Source organism: Stenella coeruleoalba (assembly GCF_951394435.1).
Source record: "Stenella coeruleoalba genome assembly, chromosome: 4".
NCBI lineage: Eukaryota > Metazoa > Chordata > Mammalia > Artiodactyla > Delphinidae > Stenella > Stenella coeruleoalba.
Genome location: NC_137149.1, coordinates 13,230,061 through 13,253,390, shown reverse-complemented (window position 1 = coordinate 13,253,390; position 23,330 = coordinate 13,230,061). Strand labels below are relative to the sequence as shown.

Sequence of the window (23,330 nt, the reverse complement as noted above, 5' to 3'; positions counted from 1 at the left end):
GCCTGCGCACGGCAGAGTAGCCCTCGCTAGCTGCAACTAGAGAAAGCCTGCGTGCAGCAACGAAGACCCAATGCAACCAAATAAATAAAAAATAAATAAATAAAATAAAATACATGACAGCATCATTTTAGAAAGTGCATAATTTATTACATGTGAGTTAATAATAAAACGGATACTTGGGAACTTTAAAAATGAGTTACGAGTAACAGATGTAAAATTCTCAAATTCTGGAACCTGAAATATTAAAATTCAAGCAATTTCTTAAAACTCTTTCTCATGATTAGCATAGTTTGAAAACTGTTACGCTCTTCCAAGGGAAAACGGAGGAATTAAAAAATAGACACGTTGATGAAGGCAATGAGTTCTTCCCAGCGGGCTTTATTCTCTACTGAAGCTCAATATAGGATTACCTTTTCTTTACTTACAGGAAGCTGTTCTGTTTTCCAATAACCCTCAAAACAGAATGGAAAATGCTTATGCAAAACGACGCAAGCCTTAACCATTCTATGCAGGTTTTACCATTTTAATAAACTTCTAGTCCAACAGCTTTCCCAAGTATAAAGTTCTGTGAGTGAACTATGAATATTTTTAAATATTTTCCAGATTCATCATGGAGGCTGCTTTTCTTCTCTGTACTGTAATCGCACTGAGCTGCAATTGAAATAAACAATCAGTAAGTAGCTACTTTTTCTGTGGAAAAATCTTAGACTAATACAAAGTATAATGCATCACAACTTACAATTATTGAAAATAATCTTATTGTAAGGGGTCTTGTTAGAGGTCGCTTTTTGTGTTCATTTCTCTGTTACTCTTGAGACTTTAAAATGCCTGTATTACCCTAGAGATATGCATGTCAAATACGGCATTCCATAGCTCAGTAATACACTGAGAATTCCAAAACATATTTTACAAACGAATGAAAAACATCTAGATAAAAGTTAATCAGGAAAGAGGCTAGAACACAAACTAAGTGTGAGCCAGCACAATGCAGGGCTGGTAATAAAAAGATGATGACAGATCACAGTAAGTCTAATAAGAAAATAATCTTTAAATATTAAATTGGAATTGATAATACAGACACATGGTAAAAGATATCTAACAGTACAAAAGAGTATACAGCATAAAGGAAGTCTTCCCATCTCTGTCCTTCATTCCACATCCCTCTTTCCAGGCAAAACCACTATTTCCAGCTTCTAAGTATATGTCTTGAAATATTCTAAGTGAAAATACATGCACATATTTCCTCACCCTTTTTTATTAAAAAAATGATAAAGTACTATACATACTTTTCATATTTTTCTCCTGCTAAATGATCTACCTTAGAGATAGCTCCACATTAAATCTACTTTATTCCTCTTAACAGCTGCAAAATTTCCCGTGTACGGATATTCCATAGTTTAACTGGTTTCCTATTGATGGGCATTTAGATGGTCTTTCATCTTTTAGAATTATAGGCAATGCTGCAATTAGGATTTTTACGTGCTTCCTTGCACAGACTTGCCCAGGTGCAAGTACACTACCTGCAGAATAAATTCTTAGAACTGCTAGGTCACAGGTTAGGTACGTTTACAACTGTTGAGAGATACTGCCAAGTTGGGTGCCAAAGAGGTTGTACCAATACACACTCATGTCAGTGATGTGTGCAAGTGCCAGCACAATGTATTATCAACCTTCATGATCTGACAGGTGAAAAATAATATGTGATTACAGTTTAAGTCTCTATTTGCCTTTTGGGTGAGGAGGAGTTGGGCATTTAAAAAAAATGTTTAAAAGCCATCTGTCTTTTATCCTTTATTCACTTTATTGTACTGTAGCCCTTTTTTTTGTTGATTAGCCACTCTATGTGTGTTTAGGATACGAGCCTTTTGTCATATGTCTTGCAAATATTTTTCTCTGTCACTGACTTTACGACTTTTCTATGCAGAAATCTGAAATTTAAAGTCACATTTATTAATTTCTTTTCATAGTTTCTAGGTTTTGTGTCCTGCAGAGAAGGGCTTCACCACACTGATTTTTTAAAATCCCATACCGTCAAAAGAACACAGCGTGGCATTCAATAGTTTAGAATGATACACTTGGAACATCTAACTATTGTCCAGAGATGGATGAAGAAGATATAGAAAAAGTTAATCAGAACAGCACATTTCGAGCGTGACTGAATGACTACACTGCAGGGCTTGTGCTGAACCAATGACATGATGCTTGGCTGCACTGGTAAGAATGACATGTGAGAGACAATAATCATCTTTTAATGCAGTGGTCTTTAACCTTTTTGGCACCAGGGGCTGGTTTTGTAGAAGACAGTTTTTCCACGGATGGGGGGAGGGGCGGGTGGTGGTTCAGGGAAGCGACGGGAAGCGACGGGGAGTGATGGAGAGTGACGGGAAGCGACGGAGACCGATGGGGAGCGACGGGAAGCGACGGGGAGCGACGGGGGGCGACAGGAGGCGACAGGGGGCGACGGGGAGCGACAGGGGGCGACAGGGGGCGACAGGGAGCGGTGGGGAGCAATGGGGAGCAGCAGGTGAAGCTTCACTCGCTCGCCTGCTGCTCACCTCCTGCTGTGTGGCCTGGTTCCAGGGGTTGGGGATCCCTGTTTTAACGCCTTTACTTCATTAAATATCAAGCCCTTCCCAGGATATCATTTTTAACAGGAGTTTCCAGTTTTTGGAAGACAATGGGAAAATTAGAAAGGATTCAGAGAAGGCAAAGATAAAGATTAAAAAAGACTGAATATATGTCTTATAAAAAAGTTTATGACTTGGACACATTTCAAATAGAAAAAAAAATTAGCTCCAGGGAATAAATTCCTTTTTGTGTATGGGGAAAATGCTGAATGATTACTTTCCATCTTCAAATGAGAACAGAATGGAAGGAAAAAAACTTAGGGAAAAATCTGTGAAGTGGCTACTGACAAAACATTAAAAAGAAGGCTCACAAGGAGAATGGTGTAATCTCTGCCATTAGGGAGTTCAAATAACAGGAGAAACATCTTTGTTGGACTGCTTAGGTTTAATTCTGTCAGGAAGGAGACAACTAGAAGTCAACTGGATTATATCGTTAAGGTTCTGTAACTGTACCCTTGTGCAGGTAGTTGATTTCAGGTAGGCATTTTCTTTACCACAGTCCTTGAAAAAGGTAAACTTGAATCTTTAAAGACTGTGATACAGAAATTTAACTTCTATATATAAGTATCTTATTTACCACTTAATGACTATGCTAAGTGCTTTGTATGTGCTAATTCCTTTGATCTTTCAATAACTCTATTGGGGAGGTGTTGTTAAACATGAAGAAACTGAGGCTTAGAGAAGATGAAATTGCCCAACGTCACATGGCTACCTAATGGCACCAGGCTATCTGCCTGACTCCAAAATACCTCCTCTCAAGATACCGTCCCATACACCTTGGCTCCTGTTACCTTATAATCTAAATGAATTCTTGAATATTTAATTAATTCAGCCAGTAATCCATAATTTCATAAGAAGTTAAACTTACATGGTAAAACAATAATTACTTTCAAGAGGCAGGAAAATTGAAGGGCAAATTATGATTGGATTTTCTTTAAGTGCTGTGCCATGTTCATACCAGAAGTAGATTTCAAGAAAAAATCTATAAACATCATGAACACAAACTGAATTCAGTATTTAGAGTTAGTTACTACTGTAATAAAATCTAAGAATAATGTTAATTTTGATTGAAACAGTACCAAATATTATATAATTATTAATACAGTAACTTGGTTTGTTTTTCTCTATCTATCTAAACAGTCTGTTTCAAGCCTATCTTTATAATCACTAAACTCTTTTCATTTTGATCCTAACAGGAGAGACTACTGCTCCTACTTTAGAACAAATGGCCCATTTCATTTATGTGATACGTGTGCATTAGGAGTAATTGCCCCTTATAATTTCATTGATGTTCTGCACTTTTTACTCTATTTCCCATTGGACAACTTTTATATGGTATTTTAGATTTATATGGTCATATACAAATGTGCATTAAATGAAGTTAAACCTATAAGCTAGGTAATTTTTTTCCATTTAAAAACTGCAATAAAAACACTGCAATTTGAAACACTACATTCAAAGCATGTCATTTACTTCCGAATCTGTCAATGAATACCTGCCTAGTTTTAGACAGAACATAATGCTAGAGCAGTGCTGTCCAACAGACCTTACTGGGGTGACAGAGTTGTTCTGTATTACGCTGTCCAATATGACATGGCTACATGTGACTTTTAAGCATTTGAATTCTGAATAGTGTGACTGAAGATTTCAATTTTAATTTTATTTAATTTTAATTTAAACAGCTGCCTGTGGCTAGCAGCTATCATATTGGACAGTGCAGTTCCAGATTCAGGTGTCAAATGGCGGACACCGATGTTTATTTCTGTTTCTGAAGTTTACCTTTTCAACCTTAAACATTAAAGAGACTAATTTTAAGTAGTTTAATCAAATAAAAATAAAACTACTAGTTCCCTGGAAACTTCTAAGGAACTTTTCTTATCTCCACTCTACTCAGACTATTGTTATCCAGGGATAACGAGGAAGCTCCCTACCTGCTGGGAGGCTGAAGCAGCTCTCTGTTCCGCCTCACTGAGTCGTTTCTGAAGTCTGTTGGATTTTTCTTGATGCTCTAGAATCAACTTTTCATTCTATTAAGGGGAAATATAAGACAAACAAGTTAGAAATCCATATGTGGCACGGAGATGTTTTATGGAATAATCAATGAAAAATCTGGACATCATTTTACCACTTACAAAATGCAAAGATAATATATCTCCAAATTTACATTTTTCAAGTCATGAACTTCAAGGTTCAAAGCTGGTTTTACATTACGACTAAACTGGTTCCCCTCCCCTGACCCTCCACCACATGCCACCAAAGAAAGTGAATTAAATCTAAAAGCAAAGTGAATCTGAAGTTAAGACCAAGGCTTTCAGTTTGTGATTTGTTAACCTTGAGATGCTATATCACTACTTTGGAATCACCTGGAGAGTATGAGAACACAGACCTGAGCCTCACAACCAGAGCATCAGTAGGGGCGGGATGGTCCTGAGAATCTGCACTTCTATCAAGTTCTTGGGTGGCGGCGATGCTGTCTGCTAGCGCATTTAGAACCACTGTGCTAGACAAGCTTCCAGGGGAACTGTGACATAGTCTACGCATTATTAAGGTCAAGAAACAGAAAATATTCATTCTAGAAATCCTGATTTTTACAGAGCTAGACTTATCGTAAATGATTTATATGCTTACAGTATTATTTAAAAGGGGAAGAAATCAGTCTACATGTTTCCCAATACATGTGTATACTCCAGAAGGTATTAGGGTCAATAGCGTTATTAAGGCATTGGTATGGGTTGCATTATGTCCCTAAAAAAAAGATGTTGAAGCCCCAACCCCCTAGTACTTATGAATGTGACCTTATTTGGAAATAGGGTCTTTGTTGATGATTAAGTTGAAGTCATTAGGGTGGGTCCATATGCAGTATGACTGGTGACTTCATAAAAAGGGGAAATTTGGACATAGAGACGGACATGCACAAAGGGAAGAACACATGAAGACACAGGGAGAACATTAGCAACAAGACAGGGAATGCCTGAGGCCACCAGAAGCTAGGAAGGAGGCCTGGAAAAGATTCTCCCTCAGAAGGAACCAATTCTGCTGTCTTCTTGGACTACTGGCCTCCAGAACTGCAAGACAATAAGTTTCTGTTGGCTAAGCCACCCCAGTCTGTATCACTTTGTTAGAGCAGCCTCAGGCAGCTACATAGGCATCATGAATATAAATCTGTCACAACATGGTGTCATGCAGACAAGTTAAAAGAATCTATCAATTAAAAAAGGTATTAGCCTTCTCCATACATGCTAGCCTAAAAAAAAGTTTTTGCACATGTAAAACTGTTATACAGTTCTTTGAACTAGGTACTTCCCGTGTCATAACATACAAGTGATAAGAATGAATGTCATGCCTAGTAATACAAAATACTGAACTAACAGTATCCTGCTAAAATGTGCTTATTCTATTTCTTAGTGTGCCCAAAAGCAAAATTAAATTGTATGAAGAGAACTATATTGGCTTTTCCAATTTACCAAGATGTTTAAATACACAGTCTTAAATTTAAGAGACACATCATTAACACTAGAGAAAACCTGAGGAAAAACTGCCATCATCTATAATAATCATTTTCATAGTTATAATCACACTATATATACATTTTACTACGCTGCTACCATAAAGGTTAAGGCATAGTCCAGCTTAGATAAAACATAATATATGCAACTGTTCTTTTTTAATTGATCATTTTAGTTGCTTTTGAGCTTCCAAAATAATTAACATTACTGTGTTGAATATTTCCCTTTAAATTTTTTCAAATTTTAAATTATTTCCTTAGAACAGATTCCTGGAAGTGGGAGCAACATCACAGGGTTTTTGAAAGGCTACTGTTTAATTGTTTTCTAAATGGCTTATGTCAATTTACAATGCTATAAAACTGAAGTGTAATGACTTCACTATGGCTCCTACAGAAGGCCACAGAGACCCATGGACCATACAGCCTGTTAATGAAATTCCAACAAATACCTTCGAAGTTTGCTAATCAAACGAAGAACTAGAGTTCTAGAAAGTTCTAATAATAATCTGGAAATTGTTTAAATTTTTTTCTTCAAAGGAAAAAATGATAAACCCTTGCTATATTTAGTTCTAAAGCATTAATCTAAAGGAATGTTTTAATATATTCCAGTAGGAAAAAGTATTTTCTACATGTCTTTTGTGATGGACTAAAACAAAATTGGAGGAGGATCTTCAAGATGATGGTGGAGTAAGTCGTGGAGATCACCTTCCTCCCCACAAATACATCAAAAATACATCTACATGTGGAAAAATTCCCACAGAACACCTACTGAATGCTGGCAGAAGAAATCAGACTTCGGAAAAGGCAGGAAAATCTCCACGTACCTGGTCATGTGGCTGACAGGGTCTTGGTGCTCTGGCCGGGTGTCAGGCCTGAGCTACTGAGGTGGGAGAGCCGAGTGCAGGATATTGGACCACCAGAGACCTCCTGGCCCCATGTCATATCAATCGGCAAGAGCTCTCCCAGAGATCTCCGCCTCAACGCTAAGACCGAGCTCCACTCAACAACCAGCGAGCTCCAGTGCTGGACATGGCATGCCAAAAAACTAGTAAGACAGTACACAACCCCACCCATTAGCAGAGAGGCTGCCTAAAATCATAATAAGTTCACAGATACACCAAAACACACCACTGGACGAGGCCCTGCCCACCAGAAAGACAAGATCCAGCCCCACCCACGGGAAAACAGGCACCAGTCCCCTCCACCAGGAAGCCTACACAACCCACTGAACCAACCTTAACCACTGGGGCCATACACCAAAAATAACGGGAACTACGAACCTGCAGCCGGCAAAAAAGAGACCCCAAACAGTAAGTTAAGCAAAATGAGAAGACAGAGAAATATGCAGCAGATGAAGGAGCAAGATAAAAACCCACCAGACCAAACAAATGAAGAGGAAATAGGCAGTCTACCTGATAAAGAATTCAGAGTAATGATAGTGAAGATGATCTAAAATCTTGGAAATAGAATGAAGAAAATACAGGAAACATTTAACAAGGACCTAGAAGAACTAAAGAGCAAAAAACAATGATGAACAACACAATAAATGAAATTAAAAATTCTCTAGAAGGAATCAATAGCAGAATAACTGAGGCAGAAGGACAGATTAGTGACCTGAAAGATAAAAGAGAGGAAATAACTACTGTAGAGCAGAATAAACAAAAAAGAATGCAAAGAATTGAGGACAGACTCAGAGACCTCTGGGACAACATTAAATGAAACAACATTCGATTTATAGGGCTCCCAGAAGAAGAAGAGAGAAAAGAAAAAGGACTGAGAAAATATTTCAAGAGATTATAGTTCAAAACTTCCCAAATATGGGAAAGGAAACAGTCAATAAAGTCCAGGAAGTGCAGAGAGTCCCAAACAGGATAAATCCATGAAGAAACACAACAAGACACATATTAATCAAACTATCAAAAATTAAATACAAAGAACAAATATTAAAGAAGCAAAGGAAAAGCAACAAATAACATACAAGGGAAACGCTATAACCTTAACACCTGATCGTTCAGCAGAAACTCTGCAAGCCAGAAGGGAGTGGCAGGACATATTTAAAGTTATGAAAGAGAAAAACCTACATCCAAGATTACTCAACCCAGCAAGGATCTCATTCAGATTTGATGGAGGAATTGAAAACATTACGGACAAGAAAAAGCTAAGAGAATTCAGCACCACTAAACAAGCTTTACAACAAATGTTAAAGGAACTTCTCTAGGCAGGAAAAACAAGACAAGGAAAAGACCTACAATAACAAACCCAAAACAGTTAAGAAAATGGTAATAGGAACATCGATACTGAGGACTACCTTAAATGTAAATGGATTAAATACTCCAATCAAAAGACACAGACTGCCCAAAAGGATACTAAAACAAGACCCATATATATGCTGTCTACAAGAAACCCACTTCAGACCTAGGGACACATACAGACTGAAAGTGAGGGGACAGAAAAAGATATTCCATGCAAATGGAAATCAAAAGAAAGCTGGAGTAGCAATTCTCATATCAGACAAAACAAGACTTTAAAATAAAGACTATAACAAGAGAAAAAGAAGGACCCTACATATGATTAAGGGATCAATCCAAGAAGAAGATATAACATTTGGAAATATTTATGCACCCAACATAGGAGCACTCCAATACATAAGGCAAATGCTAGCAGCCATAAAAGGGGAAATCAACAGTAGCAAAATAATAGTAGGGGACTTTAACACCTCACATTCACCAATGGAATGAACAAGGAAAATGAAAATCAATAAGGAAACAAAAGCTTTAAATGACACATTAAAAAAGATGGACTTAATTAATATTTATAGGACATTCCATCCAAAACCAACAGAACACACTTTCTTCTCAAGTTCTCATGGACCATTCTCCAGGATAGACCATATCCTGGGTCACAAATCAAGCCTTGGTAAATAGAAGAAAATTGAAATCGTATCAAGTATCTTTTCCAACCACAATGCTATAACACTAAATATCAATTTCAGGAAGAAAACTGCAAAAAATACAAACATATGGAGGCTAAACAATACGCTACTAAATAACCAAGAGATCACTGAAAAAAATCAAAGAGGAAATCAAAAAATATCTAGAAACAAATGACAATGAAAACATGATGACCCCAAACCTATGGGATGCAGCAAAAGCAGTCCTAAGAGGGAAGCTTATAGCAGCACAATCCTACCTCAAGAAACAAAAGAAATATCAAAAAACCAACCTAACCTTACACCTAAAGCAGTTAGAGAAAGAAGAACAAGAAACCCCCCAAACTTAGCAGAAGGAAGGAAATCATAAAGATCACAATAGAAATAGATGAAAAAGAAATGAAGGAAACCATAGCAAAGATCAATAAAACTAAAAGCTGTTTCTTTGAGAAGAAAAAAAAATTGATAAACCATTAGCCAGACTCATAAAGAAAAAAAAGGAGAAGACTCAAATCAACAGAATTAGAAATGAAAAAGGAGAAGTAACAACTGACACTGAAGAAATACAAAGGATCATGAGAGATTACTACAAGCAACTCTATGCCAATAAAATGGGCAACCTGGAAGAAATGGACAAATTCTTAGAAAAACACAACCTTCCAAGACTGAAGCAGGAAGAAAGAGAAAATATAAACAACAATCACAAGCACTGAAATTGAAACTGTGATTAAAAATCTTCCAACAAACAAAAGCCCAGGATCAGATGGCTTCACAGGCAAATTCTGTCAAACACTTAGAAAAGAGCTAAAACCTGTCCTTCTCAAACTCTTCCAAAATATAGCAGAGGGAGGAACACCCCCAAACTCATTCCACGAGGCCATCATCACCCTGATACCAAAACCAGAGAAAGATGTCACAAAAAAAGAAAACTATAGGCCAGTAGCACTGATGAACACAGATACAAAAATCCTCAACAAAATACTAGCAAACAAAATCCAACAGCACATTGAAAGGATCATACACCATGATCAAGTGGGGTTTATCCCATAAATGAAAGGATTCTTCAATATACACAAATCATTCAATGTGATAAACCACATTAACAAACAGAAGGATAAAAACAATACTAAAATCTCAATAGATGCAGAAAAAGCTTTTGAGACAATTCAACACCCATTTATGATAAAAACTCTCCAGAAAGTAGGCATAGAGGGAACTTATCTCAACATAATAAAGGCCATATATAACAAACCCACAGCCAACATCCTTCTCAGTGGTGAAAAATGGAAACCATTTCCACTAAGATCAGGAACAAGACAAGGTTGCTCACTCTCACCACTATTATTCAACACAGTTTTGGAAGTTTTAGCCATAGCAATCAGATAAGAAAAAGCAATAAAAGGAATCCAAATTGGAGAAGAAGTAAAACTGTCACTGTTTGCAGATGACAGGATCCTATACATAGAGAATCCTAAAGATGCTACCAGAAAACTACTAGAGCTACTCAATGAATCTGGTAAAGTAGCAGGATACAAAATTAATGCACAGAAATCTCTTGCATTCCTATACACTAATGAGGAAAAATCTGAAGGAGAAATAAGGAAACACTCCCATTTACCACTGCAACAAAAAGAATAAAATACCTGGGAATAAACCTATCTAAGGAGACAAAACACCTGTATGCAGCAAAGTATAAGACACTGATGAAAGAAATTAAAGATGATACAAACAGATAGAGAGATATACCATGTTCTTCGATTGGAAGAATCAACATTGTGAAAATGACTGCACTATCCAAAGCAATCTACTGATTGAATGCAATCCTTATCAAACTACCAATGGCATTTTTCACAGAATTAGAACAAAAAATTTCACAAATTCTATGGAAACACAAAAGACCCCAAATAGGCAAAGCAATCTTGAGAAAGACAAACGGAGCTGGAGGAATCACGCTGACTATAGACTATACTACAGACTATATTATAGACTATAGTAGACTATACTACAAATCTACAGTAATCAAGACAGTATCGTACCGGCACAGAAAACAGAAATATAGATCAATGGAACAGGATAGAAAGCCCTGAGATAAACCCATGCACAGATGGTCACCTGTCTTTGATAAAGGAGGCAAGAAAAGACAGCCTCTTCAGTAAGTGGTGCTGGGCAAACTGGACAGCTACATGTAAAAGAATGAAATTAGAACACTCCCTAACACCATACATAAAAATAAACTCAAAATGGATTAAAGACGTAAATGTAAGCCCAGACACTGTAAAACTATTAGAGGAAAACATAAGCAGAACACTGTGTGACACAAATCACAGCAAGATGCTTTCTGACCCACCTCCTAGAGAAGTGGACATAAAAACAAAAATAAACAAACGGGACCTAATGAAACTTAAAAGCTTTTGCACAGCAAAGGAAGCCATAAACAAGATGAAAAAACAACCCTCAGAATGGGAGAAAATATTTTCCAATGAAGCAATTGACAAAGGATCAGTCTCCAAAATACACAAACAGCTCATGCAGCTCAGTATCAAAAAAACAAACAACTCAATCCAAAAATGGGCAGAAAACCTAAATAGACATTTTTCCAAAGAAGATATACAGATCGCCAACAAATACATGAAAGGATGGTCAACATCACTAATCATTAGAGAAATGCAAATCAAAACTACAATGAGATATCTCACACCAGTCAGTATGGCCATCATCAAAAAATCTACCAACAATAAATGGTGGAGAGGGTGTGGAGAAAAGGGAACCCTCTTGCACTGTTGGTGGGAATGTAAATTGATACAGCCACTATGCAGAACAGTATGGAGGTTCCTTAAAAAACTAAAAATAGAACTATCATATGACCCAGAAATCCCACTGCTGGGCATATACCCTGAGAAAACCATACTTCAAAAAGAGTCATGTACCACAATGTTCATGGCAGCACTATTTAAAACAGCTAGGACATGGAAGCAACCTAACTGTCCAGCGATAGATGAATGGATAAAGATGATGTGGCACATATATACAATGGAATATTACTCAGCCATAAAAAGAAACCAAATTGCGTTATTTGTAGTGAGGTGGATGAATTTAGAGTCTGTCATACAGAGTGAGGTAAATCAGAAAGAGAAAAACAAATACCGTATGCTAACACATATATATGGATTCTAAAAAAAAAACTGGTTCTGATGAACCTAGGGGAGGGACAGGAATAAAGACGCAGATGAAGAGAATGGAGTTGAGGATATGGGGAGGGGGAAGGGTAAGCTGGGACGAAATGAGAGAGTGGCACTGACAGATACACACTACCAAATGTAAAATAGATAGCAAGTAGGAAGCAGCCGCACAGCACAGGGAGACCAGCTCAGTGCTTTGTGACCACCTAGATGGGTGGGATAGGAGGGTGGGAGGGAGACGCAAGAGGGAGGGGATATGGGGATATATGTATATGTATAGCTGATTCAGTCTGTTATATAGCAGAAACTAACACAAAAATGTAAAGCAATTATACTCCAATAAAGATGTTAAAAAAAAATTAGAGGAATTGGGTTAAAAAAAGTCTCAGACATGCACAGAAATAAAGGGGATCCTAACAATTCTGAAAAAGCACAAGGTATACTGGTGCAACTGAAATAAGAGCTCTATCTTTGTCATTTAAATGTGATGAATCACTAGCTTTCAAAGCTTTTATTCATATTATATTAAGTGTGCACTTTTAGGGTTATGTATGATTTCTACAAGAAATACTCACATCCATATGGTATTTCCAAGTTGAGAATTAATTTGGACTTGGCTCAGGTAAAATTCTATAACATGTGTATCAACCTGCAGCAGAAAGCACTTCCCAGGAGGGTCATTATCTTACCTCAACTACCTTTTCATTTGCCATTTCCAGCTGAGAAAGCAGCTCTTGGGTATGAAGTTTCTGTCGACTCAGCTCACTCCTATTAATCAAGAGACAGGGAAGAAAAAAAAAAAGAACGGAAGAAAAAGCCATTAATATAACTGTTCAAAAATTTAACAAAATCGAATCTTTATTAGTGAGATACATGTTCATGTTTTGAACAAAAATATCTTGTGTGCAAAATAAAAGTTGCTTCTTAATAGACCATATCTGAAACGACTCATTTCTTTATAAAACACATATGTATTCTGGATATTGGTTGTACAATAGTGTGAAAATACTTAGCACTATTGAACTGTTCACTTAAAATGAATGGAAAACTTCCAGGTGGGTGAACACGTGGAAATTTGGGCAGAGTTTTGGGCCTGGAGAGGGTAAAGATGCTCCGTACCCCTCTCCCATGCCTGGCCCTATGCATCTCGTCCATTTGATGTTCATGTGTATCTTTTATCATAATCTGTAACAAACTGCTAAACGAAAAAGAAGACAGCAATAATAATAACAACAGAGAAATATTCTGCATGATAAAGAGCCATCTCTTGCCTGGCAAGGACCAAAGTATTCTACCCCTGGGAAGCCTGTTTTGCATTTGCAGCAAGAGGGCATTGAGGACCCCTCAAGAATACACCACTCGAGCTTAGTTACGCCTGTGCAGAAGGACAACTTCTGCACCTTTTTCCAATCCCTGCGTGCCTCACACTCACCACACCTCAGACTGCTGTACTTTTTTATTCTTTATTCCCAAAATAGCTTGAGCCCCTGTCTTCAGGGAGGCAAATATGAGACTGGTTATCCTGTCGCTTGGCTGCTTACTGAATAAGCCCTCTGTTTGTTGCAAACCTCGAAAACTCAGTGATCTGGTTGCTACCTGTCAGGCAAAAGCAAGCACGCTCGGTAACGTCAGGAGATCACAAATGAATTCATCTAGAGAACTGACAAATCTGTCAAAAAGAGTTGGCTCTTGAGAGAAGATTTGTTTCCGTGGCAGCCGTGCGGCTGACAGGGTATTGGTGCTCTGGCCTAGTGTGAGGCCTGAGCTTCTGAGGTGGGAGAGCTGAGTTCAGGACACTGGACCACCAGAGACCTCCTGGCCCCACGTAATATCAATCTGCAAGAGCTCTCCGAGAGATCTCTGTCTCAACGCTAAGACCCAGCTCCACCCAACGACCAGCAAGCTCCAGTGCTGGACGCCACATGCCAATCAACTAGCAAGACAGGAACACAACCGCACCCATTGTCAGAGAGGCTGACTAAAATCATAATAAGTTCACAGACACCCAAAACACACCACCAGACGCAGCCCTGCCCACCAGAAAGACAAGATCCAGCCCCACCCATGGGAAAACAGGCACCAGTCCCCTCCACCAGGAAGCCTACACAACCCACTGAACCAACCTTAACCACTGGGGGCAGACACTAAAAACAACGGGAACTACGAACCAGCAGCCTGCGAAAAGAAGACGGCAAACACAGTAAGTTAAGCAAAATGAGAAGACAGAGAAATATGCAGCAGATAAAGGAGCAAGGTAAAAACCCACCAGACGAAACAAATGAAGAGAAAATAAGCAGTCTACCTGCAAAAGAATTCAGAGTAATGATGGTGAAGATGATCCAAAATCTTGGAAATGGAACGGAGAAAATATAAAAAACGCTTAACAGGGACCTATAAGAACTAAAGAGCAAACAAACAATGATGAACAACACAATAAATTAAATTAAAAATTCTCTAGAAGGTTCAATAGTAGAATGACTGAGGCAGAAGAACAGATAAGTGACAGGTGAGACAAAATACTGGAAATAGCAACTGGAGTACAGAATAAAGAATGAAAAGAATTGAGGACAGTCCCAGAGACCTCTGGGAAAACAATAAATGCAACAACATTCGAATTATAGGAGTCCCAGAAGAAGAAGAGAAAAAGAAAGGGACTGAGAAAATATTTGAAGAGATTATAGTTGAAAACTTCCCTAACATGGGAAAGGAGATAGTCAATTAAGTCCAGGAAGTGCAGAGAGTCCCAAACAGGATAAATCCAAGGAGAAACACAAGAAGACACATAACAATCAAACTATCAAAAATTAAATACAAAGAAAAATACTAAAAGAAGCAAGGGAAAAGCAACAAGTAACATACAAGGGAATCTCTGTAAGGTTAACAGCTGATCTTTCACCAGAAACTCTGCAAGCCAGAAGGGAGTGGCAGGACATATTTAAAGTGATAAAAGGGAAAAACCTACAACCAAGATTACTCTACCCAGCAAGGATCACATTCAGATTTGACGGAGAAATTAAAACCTTTACAGACAAGCAAAAGTTAAGAGAGTTCAGCACCACCAAACCAGCTTTACAACAAATGCTAAAGGAACTTCTCTAGGCAGGAAAAACAAGACAAGGAAAGACCTACAATAACAAACTCAAAACAATTAAGAAAATGGTAATGGGAACATACATATCAAGAACTACCTTAAATGTAAATGGATTAAATGCTCCAATCAAAAGACACAGACTGTCCGAAAGGATTCTAAAACAAGACCCGTATATATGCTGTCTACAAGGGACCCACTTCAGGCCTTGGGACACATACAGACTGAAAGTAGGGTACGGAAAAAGATATTCCATGCAAATGGAAATCAAAAGAAAGCTGGAGTAGCAATTCTCATATCAGACAAAACTAGACTTTAAAATAAAGACTATAACAAGAGAAAAAGAAGGACCCTATATAATGATTAAGGGATCAATCCAAGAAGAAGATATAACAATTGTAAATATTCATGCACCCAACACAGGAGCACCCTAATACATAAGGCAAATGCTAGCAGCCATAAAAGGGGAAATCGACAGTAGCACAATAATAGTAGGGGACTTTAACACCTCACATTCACCAATGGAATGAACAACGAAAATGAAAATCAATAAGGAAACAAAAGCTTTAAATGACACATTAAAAAAGATGGACTTAATTGATATTTATAGGACATTCCATCCAAAACCAACAGAACACACTTTCTTCTCAAGTTCTCATGGACCATTCTTCAGGATAGATCATATTTTGGGTCACAAATCAAGCCTTGGTAAATTGAAGAAAACTGAAATTGTATCAAGTATGTTTTCCAACCACAATGCTATGAGAGTAAATATCAATTACAGGAAAAAAACTGTAAAAAATACAAACATATGGAGGCTAAACAATATGCTACTAAATAACCAAGAGATCACTGAAGAAATCAAAGAGGAAATCAAAAAGTACCTAGAAACAAATGACAATGAAAACACAATGACCCAAAACCTATGGGATGCAGCAAATCAGTTCTAAGAGGGAAGTTTATAGCAATACATTCCTACCTCAAGAAACAAGAAAAATCTCAAAAAAAAAACCTAACCTTACACCTGAAGCAATTAGAGAAAGAACAAGAAACCCCCCAAACTTAGCAGAAGGAAGGAAATCATAAAGATCACAATAGAAATAAATGAAAAAGAAATGAAGGAAACGATAGCAAAGATCAATAAAACTAAAAGCTGGTTCTTTGAAACGATAAACAAAATTGATAAACCATTAGCAAGACTCGTCAAGAAAAAAACGGAGAAGACTCAAATCAACAGAATTAGAAATGAAAAAGAAGTAACAACTGACACTGAAGAAATACAAAGGATCATGAGAGGTTACTACAAGCAACTCTAGGCCAATAAAATGGACAACCTAGAAGAAATGGACAAATTCTTAGAAAAACACAACCTTCCAAGACTGAAGCAGGAAGAAAGAGAAAATATAAACAGAACAATCACAAGCACTGAAATTGAAACTGTGATTAAAAATCTTCCAACAAACAAAAGCCCAGGATCAGATGGCTTCACAGGCGAATTCTGTCAAGAACTTAGAGAAGAGCTAACACCTATCCTTCTCAAACTCTTCCAAAATATAGTAGAGGGAGGAACACTCCCAAACTCATTCCACGAGGCCACCATCACCCTGATACCAAAACCAGACAAAAATGCCACCTAAAAAGCAAATTACAGACCAATATCACTGATGAACGCAGATACAAAAATCCTCAACAAAACACTAGCAAACAGAATCCAACAGCACATTAAAATGATCATACACCATGATCAAGTGGGGTTTATCCCAGGAATGCAAGGATTCTTCAATATACGCAAATCAATCAATGTGATACACCATATTAACAAACTGAAGGATAAAAACCATACTAAAATCTCAATAGATGCAGAAAAAACTTTTGACAAAATTCAACACCCATTTATGATAAAAAACTCTCCAGAAAGTAGGCAAAGAGGGAACTTATCTCAACATAATAAAGGCCATATATAACAAACCCACAGCCAACATCCTTCTCAGCGGTGAAAAATGGAAACCATTTCCACTATGATCAGGAACCAGACAAGGTTGCCTACTCTCACCACTATTATTCAACATAGTTTTGGAAGTTTTAGCCACAGCAATCAGAGAAGAAAAAGCAATGAAAGGAATCCAAATGGGAAAAGAAGAAGTAAAACTGTCATGGCAGATGACATGATCCTATACATAGAGAATCCTAAAGATACTACCAGAAAACTACTAGAGCTAATCAATGAATCTGTTAAAGTAGCAGGATACAAAATTAATGCACAGAAATCTCTTGCATTCGTATACACTAACGATGAAAAATCTGAAAGAGAAATTAAGGAAACACTCCCATTTACCACTGCAACTAAAAGAATAAAATACCTGGGAATAAACCTATCTAAGGAGACAAAACACCTGTATGCAGAAAACTATAAGACACTGATGAAAGAAGTTAAAGATGATACAAACAGATGGAGAAATGTATCATGTTCTTGGATTGGAAGAATCAACATTGTGAGAATGACTCTATTAACCAAAGCAATCTACAGATTCAATGCAATCCCTATCAAACTACCAATGGCATTTTTCACAGAACTAAAAAAAAAAATTTCACAAATTTTACAGAAACACAAAAGACCCCAAATAGCCAAAGAATTCTTGAGAAAGACAAACATAGCTGTAGGAATCAGGCTCCCTGACTTTCGACTATACTACAAAGCTAGAGTAATCAAGATAGTATGGTACTGGCACAAAAACAGAAATAAGATCAATGGAACAGGATAGAAAGCCCTGAGATAAATCCATGCACAGAAAGTCACCTTATCTTTGATAAAGGAGGCAAGAAAAGACAGCCTCTTCAGTAAGTGGTGCTGGGCAAACTGGACAGCTACATGTGAAAGAATGAAATTAGAATACTCCCTAACACCATACATAAAAATAAACTCAAAATGGATTAAAGACGTAAATGTAAGCCCAGACACTGTAAAACTATTAGAGGAAAACATAAGCAGAACACTGTGTGACATAAATCACAGCAAGATGCTTTTTGACCCACCTCCTAGAGAAGTGGACATAAAAACAAAAATAAACAAATGGGACCTAATGAAACTTAAAAGCTTTTGCACAGCCAAAGAAGCCATAAACAAGATGAAAAGACAACCCTCAGAATGGGAGAAAATATTTGCAAATGAAGCAACTGACAAAGGATCAGTCTCCAAATTACACAAACAGCTCATGCAGCTCAGTATCAAAAAAACAAACAACCCAATCCAAAAATGGGCAGAAGACCTAAATAGACATTTTTCCAAAGAAGATATACAGATCGCCAACAAATACATGAAAGGATGGTCAACATCACTAATCATTAGAGAAATGCAAATCAAAACTACAATGAGGTATCGCCTCACACTGGTCAGAATGGCCATCATCAAAAAAATCTACAAACAATAAATGCTGGAGAGGGTGTGGAGAAAAGGCATCCCTCTTGCAGTGTTGGTGGGAATGTAAATGGATACAGCCACTATGGAGAACAGTATGGAGGTTCCTTAAAAAACTAAAAATAGAACTACCATATGATCCAGCAATCCCACTACTGGGCATATACCCTGAGAAAACCATAATTCAAAAAGAGTCATGTACCACAATGTTCATTGCAGCACTATTTACAACAGCCAGGGCATGGAAGCAACCTAAGTGTCCATCGACAGATGAATGGACAATGAAGATGTGGCACATATATACAATGGAACATTACTCAGCCATAAAAAGAAACCAAATTGAGTTATTTGTAGTGAGGGGGATGGACCTAGAGTCTGTCCTACAGAGTGAGGTAAATCAGAAAGAGAAAAACAAATACCGTATGCTAACACGTATATATGGAATCTAAAAAAAATATTGTTCTGATGAACCTAGGGGAGGGACAGGAATAAAGAGGCAGACGTAGATAATGGACTTGAGGACACGGGGAGGGGGAAGGGTAATCTGGGACGTAGTGAGAGAGTAGCATGGACATATACACACTACCAAATGTAAAACAGATAGCTAGTGGGAAGAAGCCGCATAGCACAGGGAGATCAGCTCGGTGCTTTTTGACCACCTAGATGGGTGGGCTAGGGAGGGTGGGAGGGAGACGCAAGAGGGAGGGAATATGGTGATATATGTATATGTATAACTGATTCACTTTGTTGTAAAGCAGAAACTAACACACCACTGTAAAGCAGTTATACTCCAATAAAGATGTCAAAAAAAAATGATTAAGACTGTAAATTTTTTATCACAATTTAAATAATGGTTAAAATTGTACATTTTATATTATGTTTATTTTACCACAATAAAAAAAGCAAAAAACTCACATACACATATTTTAAAAGTGCCAAAGTCTCGTTAATATCAGTATGTTGAGGTAGTACTTGGCATTAAAATGAAAGTGTATTCATATGAAACAGATACAGTGTTTGTTATTTTTAAGATTCATATATGGTGCTTCTTAGCAGGGCTCAACACTCGGAAATTTAAGGTAATGTCAATCACTCAACATCATTTCAATGTAGTACATTCAGGATTAAAATTTATGTTTTGGTTGATTGTATATTTGCCTTATTTTATGCATTCATATCTTTTATGCTTTATTAGCTGGAATAATCTTATGCACAGAAGACAGAAATGTTGTCTTTGTTGTTGTTGTTGTTCAACATATAAGCATTATATTGCTTTTGGCTAAAGATAATTTCCAGGGTCCCAGGTTAGAAGCAGATACAATGTAGTCTTTAAAATAACTTTAAACAAGATCAAATCAATTTCTGAGTATTAAAATAGTTAATTCAGGATTGGTTTTTATCCTTTGACCTTACTTCTGCTTCTAAAGTAAATCGATAGATTAACACTTCCAATTATGAGCCTTGAATTTTTTCCAAGTGAACCTAAAAACCTGGTAAGTCCCTCTAGTGTCCTATATTTGAGTGGATAGCTGTTAAAATCAGCAAGCAGTTTGTTATAAATACGTAGAAGAGGACAAAAAATAATGTCCACAAATCAATTCCAGAAATATCTACCGAATATTCTTTATGGCCAAGTGCAAGGCATGTGGTGGTAAACACACGGATGTTGCCACAACAGAACTTACAGACTAAGGCGAAACGACTTATTCCTACTCAGTGGCTTCATCTATACATGTCACTGAGTATGAGAAGCTTGAGTATCTATCACTGATGGCGCGACAGACAAACTCTAATGTTTGGCCTCAGCTTTATGTTGGTGGTAATAATAATGCGGGATAAATGACTATGCTTCCTTTAAAGTATCTTGTGTAGTTTAAGTTACTGCTGCTCCTCAACATGACATAACAAAGAAAAGCAAAGTGACTAACGTGGCCAGTCTTCTAGGCCGAATGTAATTAAAGGTAAAAGTTATGCACATTAGTGCTGATGAGAAATAACCTCTGAGTACTATGGAGAGGAAGATGATACAATGATTGTATTTATAAAGTTAGCTAAAACTCAGTTTATACAAAACCTTTTCACAAAACACCTACTGCATAATTTGATGCCTAAGCTATTCATTTACCCATGACAATTTATCTGAATAACAGTAATAATTCCTAATAATTCCTATTAGATAGTAATAATTTCCCACAAAATTTAAGATCACAAAGATACAAATTATTAACTCTAAGTTACTTTTTTTTTTTTTTTTTTGCAGTACGTGGGCCTCTCACTGTCGTGGCCTCTCCCGTTTCGGAGCACAGGCTCCGGATGTGCAGGTTCAGCAGCCATGGCTCACGGGCCCAGCCGCTCCGCAGCATGTGGGATCTTCCCGGACCGGGGCACGAACCCATGTCCCCTGCATCGGCACGCGGAGTCTCAACAACTGCGCCACCAGGGAAGCCCTCTAAGTTACTTTTTATCTGTGTAAATATCTGTTCTATCGTGTATCAAGCGCTGTCACACGCATTGGACAGCAAGCAACACTGCTATTCATCAAGACAGTGAAGATGCTGGTGACGGTGGTAATAACAGCGAACAATCCCCCAGTGCTTCCTCAGTGCCCAGCACTGTTCCAGATGCTTTATGTAAACTACCTTTTCTAGCTTTCATGATAACCCCGTGAGATCCCTAATTTTACATATGAGAAAATTAAAAGACAGAGGCATTTAAAAATAAAGTTAAGTAACTTGCCTAGACTCACACAGCTTGTCAATTGGAGAGTCAGAATTGAAAAACCGGGCCCTTTGGCTCCAAAGTCTGTGCTCTTAACCACTCCCCTGGTCTGTGCACCACGGCAGGCAAATGCTAAATGTTTGTTAGATGAATAAGTGAAAGAGAATGTATGTGTGAATGTGTGTATTAGGCACTGTAAGGAATAGAAATATTTACACATTTACTTGGAAACCTGACAAGTTATATCTTTCTGATTTCTTCCCTAAAGGTTCAGTCCTATATTCAAATTTAACATGACTAACATCAAACACTTTGCATCCCTTTGCAAACCTACTTTTCTCTCTCTCTGTTTTTTTTTAAAGTCCTAAGATAAAACCTACTTCTCATCCTGCTACTCAGTTTTTATACTGACATCTCTGCCCTCACTACTTAGGTTAAAAACCTTAAAGTCAACCCTGTTTCTCACTTTCTCTTGAATGCAACATCTAGTTTGCCCCTAAACAGATTCTTCCTCTGCAGTGTTTTTTGCATCCATTTTTCATTTCCTTTATATGTGTATGTGTATACATATACATTTTTTGGCTGCATTGCACGGCTTGCAGGATCTTAGTTTCCTCACCAGGGATTGAACCCCAGCCCACGGCAGTGAAAGCACCAAGTCTTAACCACTGAATTCCCTATTCTTCAGGGAAGAATCTTAACCAGGGAATTCCCTATTCTTCATTACTACTCAGTGTTACCATCACAACTGAAGTTCTTATAACTTAATTCTTAGATTTACTGCAGTAGCCAGCTGCTCGGGCTTCTCAGCATCAAGTGAAAAACTGCATGTAAAGCATCCACCAGTGCACATAGCAGTGCTCAACTGATGGAGTAGTTTTCCCTAACACACCACTAGCATATTTCTCTTTCTAAAGCACCACCTTAATAATTTGTTTCCTTGAGCAATAATCTCCAGTGGCTCTCTGCTACCAGACAAAACAGTCCAAACTCCTGAGACTGCATTCAAATTCCTCCAAAATTGTGTGTAATTTATCTTTCCAACCTTATCTCCAATAGGAGCCTTCTACTTCAGTTAGGCTCTCACTGTCTCACCAATAAATCATATATGTATCATCTTTAGGCTCATTTTGTATCACTTTCTGTACCCTCTATTGAAGATTTCCCGTTAAAATCCTGCCCATTCTTTAAGATTCCACCCTTGTTCCTCTTCTTTCTATGCCTCCTTCCCAGTTCCTTTTAATCCAGACAGTTCTCTTCTCGCATCAAAGCATTATTTATTTTATGTAGGAGACATTTAACAATTCTGTATTATAATTCTAATCAGTGGTTTATCTATGTGTTTATATACATATACACTTATACACACACACACATACTCACAGGCCCCCAAGTATAATGGAGACTTTTAAAAAGGGGATTGTTTTTAGTTTCCACAGGATACACCACAGGGCTTTACACATAGGGATTTGATAAATATTTGCAGGTTTAGGAAACCTAGCAGTTAGAAAATTTTATTTGCTATTTGCTCAACAGTTACTGAGGAATCTACCACAAAACATACTTTAGATAAAAAATTTTAAACATTTATTTAGATTTATTTATAGTCTACTACTTTCTCCAAAGGATTTAAAGTGCCTAAGAAAAGAGAATTTTTCAGTTAAGCATTTCCTTCAATCTCACTCCTGAATGAAAGTTTAGAATGTATTAAAGGGTGGAGAGAAAAGTGATTTCACCAACTCTATCCGCCGAGGCCTTCCTGGAGCCTGCCTGTCAGTACTTTGCAGCTCCTTATTTCTCTATCAGGATATTTCATTGCAGGGATAACAGAAAGACCCAGGAGGATGATCTGACTCTGTATTATCTATG

The 23,330-nt window shown here is 37.5% G+C and overlaps 1 protein-coding gene across 2 annotated transcripts in view; it reads right to left on the bottom strand.

Annotated features, from left to right (window-relative positions):
- Nucleotides 1–273: 273 nt before the first annotated feature.
- Nucleotides 274–23,330, bottom strand: part of SCLT1 (sodium channel and clathrin linker 1) — a 256,303-nt gene continuing 233,246 nt past the window's right edge. For both annotated transcript variants that reach the window (XM_079919329.1, XM_079919328.1), the window contains 3 exons: nucleotides 12,930–13,008; nucleotides 4,559–4,654; nucleotides 274–651 (listed from right to left, as the gene is read on the bottom strand). In XM_079919329.1, the coding sequence (XP_079775455.1) occupies nucleotides 589–651; nucleotides 4,559–4,654; nucleotides 12,930–13,008 (238 nt within the window). In that variant the 3' untranslated portion in view covers nucleotides 274–588. The remainder of the gene's footprint in view (nucleotides 652–4,558; nucleotides 4,655–12,929; nucleotides 13,009–23,330) is intronic.